The 9,278-nt window shown below is 37.6% G+C and overlaps 1 protein-coding gene across 2 annotated transcripts in view; it reads right to left on the bottom strand.

Annotated features, from left to right (window-relative positions):
- Positions 1-5,501: 5,501 nt before the first annotated feature.
- The window catches only part of LOC110023476 (protein ECERIFERUM 3-like), a 21,017-nt gene continuing 17,240 nt past the window's right edge, over positions 5,502-9,278 (bottom strand). For both annotated transcript variants that reach the window (XM_020722917.1, XM_020722918.1), the window contains 6 exons: positions 7,448-7,704; positions 7,073-7,180; positions 6,723-6,929; positions 6,478-6,588; positions 5,950-6,123; positions 5,502-5,811 (listed from right to left, as the gene is read on the bottom strand). In XM_020722917.1, the coding sequence (XP_020578576.1) occupies positions 5,656-5,811; positions 5,950-6,123; positions 6,478-6,588; positions 6,723-6,929; positions 7,073-7,180; positions 7,448-7,704 (1,013 nt within the window). In that variant the 3' untranslated portion in view covers positions 5,502-5,655. The remainder of the gene's footprint in view (positions 5,812-5,949; positions 6,124-6,477; positions 6,589-6,722; positions 6,930-7,072; positions 7,181-7,447; positions 7,705-9,278) is intronic.

The raw sequence follows: 9,278 nt of genomic DNA, 5'->3' as shown, positions 1-9,278 counted from the left end.
CGGAGGAAGAGCAGTCGAAGGATTTGTGAATTGCGGCGGCAGTTTCGGCGAAGGAGATCAGGCGAGATTCGAAGAAGATTGAAATCGAGTCCTCGCACGACATTTGGGGATGCACCGAGGGTTGCGACAAGTTTTTGACAAAGGTTCTGCGCGACCAGCTCTCACGACCGCAAAGGAAAATTTACGCTGAAAAGTGGAGAATATCAGAAGGAATATTCCCCACAAAATTTCTGGAACAGAAAAAGGAAGGAGCGGAGGCTGCGGGAGATTTATTTCCTTGCTAGTTGCTGCGGTGCTTTCCTTCGGAACTTTCCATTGCTAGCTAGCGGAGAGGACCTGGGAAGGAAAGGGAACCAAGGAATCTTTTATTTCCACTAGAAGAACTACTTCTACTAGTAGAATATTCTCCGGATTCCAGGAAATACTAGCTCCAACAGAGAATAAAAAGGGAAGTTTTTTAAAACTTGACTTAATTAAAGGAAAATTTTCTTTAATTAAATTTATTTAAAAAAAATCTTTAATCAAGGAAATTTAATTAAGTTTTTTTTTCTTTGTTGGAAGCTGTGGAGAAGAAAATTTTGGAAGGGATATTTTTCAAATTTTCTTGGAAAACACAGAAAGGCAGGAAACGAGGGCAAATCTTGAAGGAATTTTTTTGTTGCAGGATCAATTTTCAAATGGCATTTTCTGGTGCAAAATTTGAGGTGATAAAGTTCGATGGAACTAGTAACTTCAGATTATGACAAACAAGGGTGAAAGATTTGTTGGCTCAACAAGTAATCCTGAAAGCTTTGCGGGCAACGAAACCAGATGTCATGGAAGATGAAGATTAGAAAGAATTGCAACAACGAGCGGCAGTGACGATACATCTATATTTGGCAGACGATGTTATGTATCATGTGATGAATCTAAAATCTCCAGGGGAGATTTTAAAGAAATTGGAAACACAGTTTATTTTAAAATCTCTGACGAACAAGTTGTATCTAAAACAAAAGTTGTATGGGCTGAAGATGCAAGAAGATTCTGATCTGGCGCAGCATGTTAATGGTTTCAATCAAATAATCACAGACCTGTCACAGCTTGATGTGAATATTGAGGATGAAGATCGAGCGATGATTTTGTTGTGTTCATTGTGTTCTTCCTATGAACACCTGGTGACTACTCTGACATATGAGAAAGAGACTGTCAAAGTTGATGAAATTACTGCAGCATTGTTGGCTCACAACCAGCGAAAGCAGAATGCAGGGGAAAGCCCTCATGACAACAGTTTATATGTTAAGGGTAAGCAGGATCGTGGAAGGAAGAAAGAAAATGAGGGTTCTGGAAGGCGAAATTCTAGATCAAAGTCCAAAGGAAAAAATAGAAATTCATTGCTACAAGTGCAAGGAGCCATGTCATATGAAGAGAGATTGTCCAACTCTGAAGAAGCACACTAGGGAGAAAGGTGATGCTTCATTGAAATATGTAAATGTGACACAGAATGACAATTCAGATTGCAGTGATGGTGATATGCTTTCAGTGTCATCAGCTCAATTCACGGCTGCATAGATTCTTGATTCAGGGTGTTCTTATCACATAAAATCTAACAGAAAGTGGTTTACTTCATACAGGTTAACTAATTCGGGCTCAGTCTATTTGGGTGATGATAGATGTTGCAATATTGCTGGTATTTGTGAAGTCAGAATTCAGATGTATGATAGCACAGTTAGAACGTTATGTGATGTCAAGCATATTCAAGATCTGAAGAAGAACTTGATTTCCTTGAGCACTCTACACAGAAATGGTTTTATTCCTAAGGCTGATGAGGATAGAGAAACCATCAGAATTGTTAAGGGTGCGCTGACGATGATGAAAGGAATGTTAATTGCATGCAATATCTACAAACTGTTGGGGAGTACAGTTGTATGTGGAGTTCATTCTGTGGAGTCAGATGATGATAGTACAAAGCTATGGCATATGTGTTTGGGTCATCTCAGTGAATGTGTGATGGCAGAATTGCATAGAAGAAACCTGTTGCATAAGGTTAAAAGCTGCAAGCTCGATCTTTGTAAGTTCTGTGTTATTGGAAAATAGATTAGAGTCAGTTTTATGACTGAAAAATATAAAACTGAAGGAATTCTTGAATATGTGCATTCTGATGTATGGGGCCCTACTAGGGCGTTATCATTGGGAGGATTTAAGTATTTCGTTACCTTTATTGATGATTTCTCCATGAAAGTTTGGGTGTATTTCTTAAAGCAGAAATTTGAAGTCTTCTCTAAATTCAAGCTGTGGAAAGCTGAGGTGGAGAACCAAACTGGCAGAAAGATCAAGTATTTGAGATCTAATAATGGCACAGAGTACACAGATTCGCAGTTTCAAGTATCAGAGGCATTTTTCAGTGTGCAAGCCACTATATCAGAATTGTGTGGCAGAAATGATGAATAGATCCTTAACTGAAAGGGTAAGGTGCTTGAGACTGAATGCATGGCTTCCTAATGGCTTCCTAAGACTAAGAGTTTCTGGGCAGAGGCTGTGAATATGGCATGTTATCTCGTCAATAGATAACCTTGAGCATCATTGGGTGACAAGGTCGTAGAAGAGGTATGGACAGGTAATCCAGTTAAATTCGATCATTTACGGATTTTTGGTTGTCTTGCTTATGTGCATATACATAGAGATGAAAGATCTAAACTTGATGCAAAATCTAAGAAGTGCATCTTTTTGGGCTACAAGAAAGGTGTGAAATGATACAAGTTTTGGGATCCGATTGCAAAGAAGATGGTGATCAGCATAGATGTAGTTTTTGATGAGCAGTTTATGTTACAGCAGAATCAAGACAAAGTGCCAGAAAAGAGTTCCAGTTCAGATGCAGTGCATATGGATTTAGAACAGCAGCTAGTAGCTTCTAAAAGAGGTGAAAGTTCAAATCCAACACCTGGTGATTTTATGCTAGATGATCTGCAGAATTATAATCTAGCCAGAGATAGACAGAGAAGCACCAATGTAAGATCTTCTAGCATATTAGGTTAAGAAGTCTTAGTCTCATGTGCACTTCTCATTAGCAGCGATGATCCAACCACTTTTCAAGGCACTATCACTAGCCAATAGAAAGAGAAATGGATGGGTGCAACGGTTGAGGAGATTGAGTTTTTGCAGAAAAACTGCACTTGGAAGCTAGTTCAGCTTCCAGAGGGAAAGAAGGATATTGGGTGCAAATGGGTCGGGTGCAAATGGGTCTACAAAAGATGGGTCTACAAAAAAAAAACCAGCAGTATCAGAAAAAGATGGGGGAAAGTTTAAGGCTCGACTGGTAGAAAAGGGATTTTCACAGCAAAAGGGGATAGATTATGATGAAATCTTTTCTCCTGTGGTCAGACATACTTCAATCAGGGCAGTGTTTGCATTTGTAGCTATTTGGGATTTGCATTTGGAGCAGATGGATGTTAAAACTGCTTTCTTGCATGGTGAACTGGAGGAGCAGAACCTGGACAGGAGCATCTGGTTTGCAGGTTAAGGAAATTATTGTATGGGTTAAAACAGTCTCCAACACAATGGTACAAGCGGTTCGACTCCTACATGATTCAGATTGGCTACAAGAGATGTGAGTATGATTGTTGTGTTTATGTGAAGAGCCTTGATGATGCTTCTATTATTTTTGTGTTACTGTATGTTGATGATATACTGATTGTTGCAAAGAATATGAATGATGTCTGTGGTTTGAAAGCTTTATTGAGCTAGGAATTTGACATGAAAGACTTGGGTCATACAAAGAAGATTCTTGGAATGGAGATTCATCGAGACAGAGGCTCAAGATAATTATGTCTATCTCAACGAGACTATGTTGAGAAAGTGCTGGAAAGGTTTGAGATAAGCAAATCAAAGCCTGTAAGTACTCCTTTAGCAAATCATTTTAAGTTTTCTTCAGAACAGTGTTCTAAGACAGATACAAAAATGGGACATTGCAAAGATTCCATATGCTTGTGCAGTTGGTTGCTTGATGTATGCAATGGTATGTACTCGTCCTGATTTGACTCATGTTGTTAGTCAAGTCTGCAAATGCATGTTAAACCTAGAAGGCGACATTGGGAAACAGTCAAGTGAATTTTTAGGTATCTAAAGGGTATTGTAGGACATAAAATTATTTTTGGCAGTCAGCAGAATGATCCTTCAGTTGTGGGGTATGTTGATTCAGACTGATTTGGAGGAGGGCCTATATGTTGGAAATCAATAATTTAGTCTTTTGTGGCATTATCTACAACTGAAGCTCAGTACATAGCAGTAGCTGAAGCTGCAAAAAAAGTCTTATGGCTTGCTGGGCTTGTAAAGGAACTGGGCGTTGAGCAAGGTGGAGTTCAGTTGCAGTGCGACAGTCAGAGTGCTATTTATCTGGCTAAGAACCAGACGTACCATGCGAGAACCAAACACATTGATGTTAGGTATCACAAGATCAGAGAATTGATTGCTTCTGGGGAGATACTGTTGCAGAAGGTTCATACTGATGAGAATGTAGCTGATATGTTGACCAAGCCAGTTCCTATCAACAAGTTCTTGCATTGCTTGAACTTGTTGAATGTTTGCAGTTGCTAGAGAAGAATGCATAGTGGCCCAACCCACTTCTGGTATGTAAGGAACTCCATGACGTATTTCATAGTTCTCCTAAGGGGCTGGATATTCGCCAAGGTACCCAAAAACTTATTGGCACCTTAAAAGCCCAATGATGACACATCACATGCTAGATCAATATTTACATATAAATTTTTAAAAAAATTACTTAAAATTTGCACATATTTGAAAACACATAGAGCATTACTTATGCTTAATTTTAGAAAACATTTCTTATGAAGTTTATCAGCATAATTAAAATAATTTTCATATTTTATTTTTAAATTTCATCATAATTGAGAAATTATTAGGATAAATAATAAATCAATCATATCATTAAACACCTAGACACATGCTATGCTATGTCTTAGATATTTTTCACCTTTAGCAGCTTGGTATGTCTTGATTAATTTAACTATTCATAGTCCATCTAGCCCAAAAGCATGCCAAGTGAAATGATCATGGTTATAGCTAATACATAGCAAAATATATAGAAGAATTTAGCAACCTATTAAGACACATTAGTTGCTAACAAATGGCTAAAAAGGCGCCAATGAATTGCATAAGCTTATGGTGTCTTCAAAAGCCTTATAAAACAAATTAGAATGTCTTAGTAAATTTAAAGTGAATAAAACAAACGAGGGCTCGACTTTTATGCCATCCTGCTTCTTTGTTGAGATATGACACGAGAAATTCAACTCATGCTAACAGTTAAACAGTTCACTTTTTTGCTCACAAATAAAATACACATTTTCATGCTTAGGTTATAACTATAAATATCAAACTTTATGTCCTGAATATAGTAAATACAATAGAATTTTGGGGTATATATGTAAAATTTCCTATGAAAAAATGAACTGTGTTAATCTAGGAAGGATATGAATGAAACTAAAGCCTTCACAACTCCCAAGCCACAATTCTATTTTTAGACATGCAATGTAGAAAATTAAATTCAAGGTAACAATTAAGCAATCTAATGTTTTCTGTGACAAGCTAAAGTTCCCACTGTTACAAATGAATAACTGGAGCAAAGAGGAAGTAGACAGCAAGGATTTTAAAATTTCTTTCACATCAAACTGGCCTTAAACCATGCTTGAGTGCTGCATTCCACACAATATCTATTCGATCAACATCGATCGCGCCAACCTCATGATGTGTCCAGCCTTCAAGAAAATGCACCACTCCTCCTGCATGGCAAGCATGCACCACTCCTCGATCGAGCGTATACTGCACAATAACAACAATAACAAGCATTTATCCCGCTAAATGGGGTTGAGTGTGTATTGTATCATTTGTAATTTTTCTGAAGAGAAAAGTTTGTTTATATGAATAGCTCCTCTACTATTTTTGAATGCTGAAAATTACCTCACACATGCCGAGGCCTTGCACGTCCATGGGGAGCTTCATTGCCGCTAGTTTCCCATAGGTGCAGTCGCGTCGAAAGCCTATGATTGGAGGGACTACAAATTGGTGGAAGTGAGTTCCTTTCGGAGCGAACCGCTGCTCGCTAAATGTAATCCACTTGCCAACAATCCACGTCTATGGCCATTGCATAATGGTGTTAGTCGGTTACATATTTCTAATATGTACAATTATCAGTTTCTTATTTTAGAACAGGGGCATTTATACATACCACCCAATTCCTATGTCTTTACATATCTAACACCTAAACTTCAATTTTTACACTTACAAGACCTAAATTTCTCATATCACATAAAAAATGCCACCATTTTAACTTAAAAAAAATGAAATTTATCTTTTCATGCATAGGAATAGTGATGTGTATGTAAAAACTGAAGTTTTGGTGTTAAATATGCATATAAATACATAGAAATTGAGTTGTCTGTATGTAAATATTCCTTCAGAATATAGGCTTGGTTAGTCATCTCAAACCTTGCAATTTTTCGCGGCTTGGTATTTTGTGACTTGGACCAGGTATTGCTGGCAATCTTCACGAGCTTCCTTCTGTATTGATTGGAATCTTTCAGTAGAAAGTGTCAGCATCTGATATTGCAACAATAATAAGAGTGAGTCAGAAGATAACAAAAATAATTTTGATATTGCACAAAACAGGTAGAGTGAATGATCATATAAAATAGTTGGAAGTATGTGGATCTTAATACAAATTTAGTGCTTACCATGACTTGGACTTTCCTCCTGCATAAGTATAAGGCAATAGCCCTTCCAAGCTTAGAAGTAGCACCAGTTAGGAAGACCTCTTTCACATCCTTAGGGATCTCATTAAGAATCACAGCAGCTGTTAGAGTGTTGCCATGGACAACTCTAACCTTCAGATTGGGATGTTTGTTGACAAACAAAGTCCCACCGCCATTGAGTGCTTCTTTCTGCCAAAAAAAATTTAAAAAAAGGCAAAATAAGTATGATTAACTAAATATGTATTTTTGAAAACATTTTAGTGTTAATTTCATGACATTAAATTAAGAAAAATGACTAGAAATGTTTAGATATATGAATAAGGTAGAAGTACCTTATTTAGTGCTGCTAGGCTAATCACCTTGACTCCCATCCTATCTGCTCTCAGTATAGCCCTCTCAATCTGATCATTGATGCCCTTCTTAGCAAAAGGCAGGAAGTACTGCAAAAAAACAACAATTATAAATTTTAGAAAGATTTGCATACATACGACTGAGTTCCTATGTATTTACATATCTAACAGTTCATAAACTTTAATTTTTATATACATGCCACCTTGCCAATGCATAAAAAGGTGTATTGCACATTTTAGAAGTTAAAATGATGGGTTTTTTTTTAATGTGAAGTGAAAGATTTGGTTGGTATAAATGTTAAAAAAGTAAAGTTCAGGATTAAAAAATATGAAGAGGACAAAGATATTATAACTAACCTGAAAGCCATGTCTGGGCACCACCCAATACTGGTGCAATCGGCCATTGAGATTGTAGAAGGAAAGAAGAAAGGTTTTGGAACACGCCCACATTAGCAGCATGATGAGCAAGGCCCCCGGCCAGAGTACGGGGATGAAAGGCAAAATTCTGAAGGGCATGGAACTGAAAGAGCGGAAGGCGAAAGATACATGCATGGAGGACACGGCATCAACTGGATGAGCTAGGAAGACGAAATCAGGAACTCGGTTGTTCATCCCTGCATCCACATAAAACAATCTCAGAACTGGGCTGAAATAATAAGCATGATGTTTGTGTTGAAATATAAATTTGGTTTTATTTGTTTAAATAAAGTTTAATTTCTAGAAGCTTATTCTAGAATATGTGGTAGGTATGAAATTATTGTGTAGTAGGTGTGGTAGGTGATTGTGTGGTAGGTGTTGATTTATTTGTAACCATTGAATTAGAATTGTGGTGGCACAATCCTAGCCATTAATTTAGGATGTGTCACTAGTATAAATAGGGGTGGAGTCTTTGAGTTTGTATCAAGCAAAGTAAAGGTGATAAATAAGAGTGAAGCTTCTTCCATAAGTTGTGTTTTTAGCCTTTGTCATTTCCTAAAAGCTTTTCCATTCCAACAAAGTGGTATCAGAGCCTAAAGGTTCCATTACAGAGCAATGACAAAAGGTGGCATGGTTTCGTTCCAAGTCCCGATGTTTAAGGAAAACATCTACGACAATTGGAGTATTAAGATGAAGACACTCCTTGGAGCGCATGACGTTTGGGAGATTGTGGAGAAAGGCTACGATGAGCCAAGTGATGAGTCTGTTCTATCCACAACACAAAAGGATAACTTACGAGACTTGCGAAAGAGAGACAAGAAGGCTCTCTTCCTCATCTATCAAGCTTTAGATGAAGATGGTTTTGAGAAGATCTCAAGTGCTACTTCGGCCAAACTAGCATGGGAAGCTCGAGGTTTCGTATAAGGGAGAAGAGAAGGTTAAAAAGGTACGACTTTAAACTTTAAGAAGTCAATTTGATGTTTTTCATATGAAAGAAGGTGAGTTGGTCTCCGATTACTTTTCTAAAGTCATTACCATTTTCAATCAACTAAAAAGAAATGGTGAGAAGTTAGAAGATGTGGCTATCATGGAAAAGATTCTTCGATCGTTAGATTCAAAATTTGATAGTATCACAACCATTATCAAAGAGACGAAGGACTTACAAGTCATGACGATAGAGCAACTTCTGGGTTCATTGCAAGCCCATGAAGAGAAGAAGAAGATGAATGAAGAGATTGCCGAACAACTTCTCAAGAGGAATCTCCAACCAACTCAGAAAGATGAAAGCTTCAACAACATTAGAAGCCAACATGGAAGAAGTAGTGGACAAGGACGAGGTCATCCTAGAAAGCAAGGATGGAGTACCAACAATAACTATGAGAAAGGAGAAAGATCTACAAGAGGACGTGGTCAAGGGCGCTCAAACTCGAGGTATGATAAATCTCAAATTAAGTGCTATAATTGTAACAAGTTCGGGCATTATGCGAAAGAATGTAGATCACCTAAGTACAAAGTTAATGAAAGAGTCAACTACATTGAAGAAAAAAGAGAAGAAGATGACACTCTACTTCTAGCATATAATGATAATGAAAGATGTGAAGATAGTACATGGTACCTGGACACCGGTGCAAGCAACCATATGTGTGGGAGACGAAGCATGTTCGTAGAGCTTGACGAATCAGTAAGCGGCAATGTGTCTTTTGGAGATGAGTCCAAGATAGAGGTGAAAGGCAAAGGTAACATTCTCATCCGTCAGAAAAATGGGAAGCAT

Source organism: Phalaenopsis equestris, unplaced genomic scaffold, assembly GCF_001263595.1.
Source record: "Phalaenopsis equestris unplaced genomic scaffold, ASM126359v1 Scaffold000224, whole genome shotgun sequence".
NCBI classification, from domain to species: Eukaryota; Viridiplantae; Streptophyta; class Magnoliopsida; order Asparagales; family Orchidaceae; genus Phalaenopsis; species Phalaenopsis equestris.
This window is presented reverse-complemented; position numbering and strand designations above follow the sequence as displayed.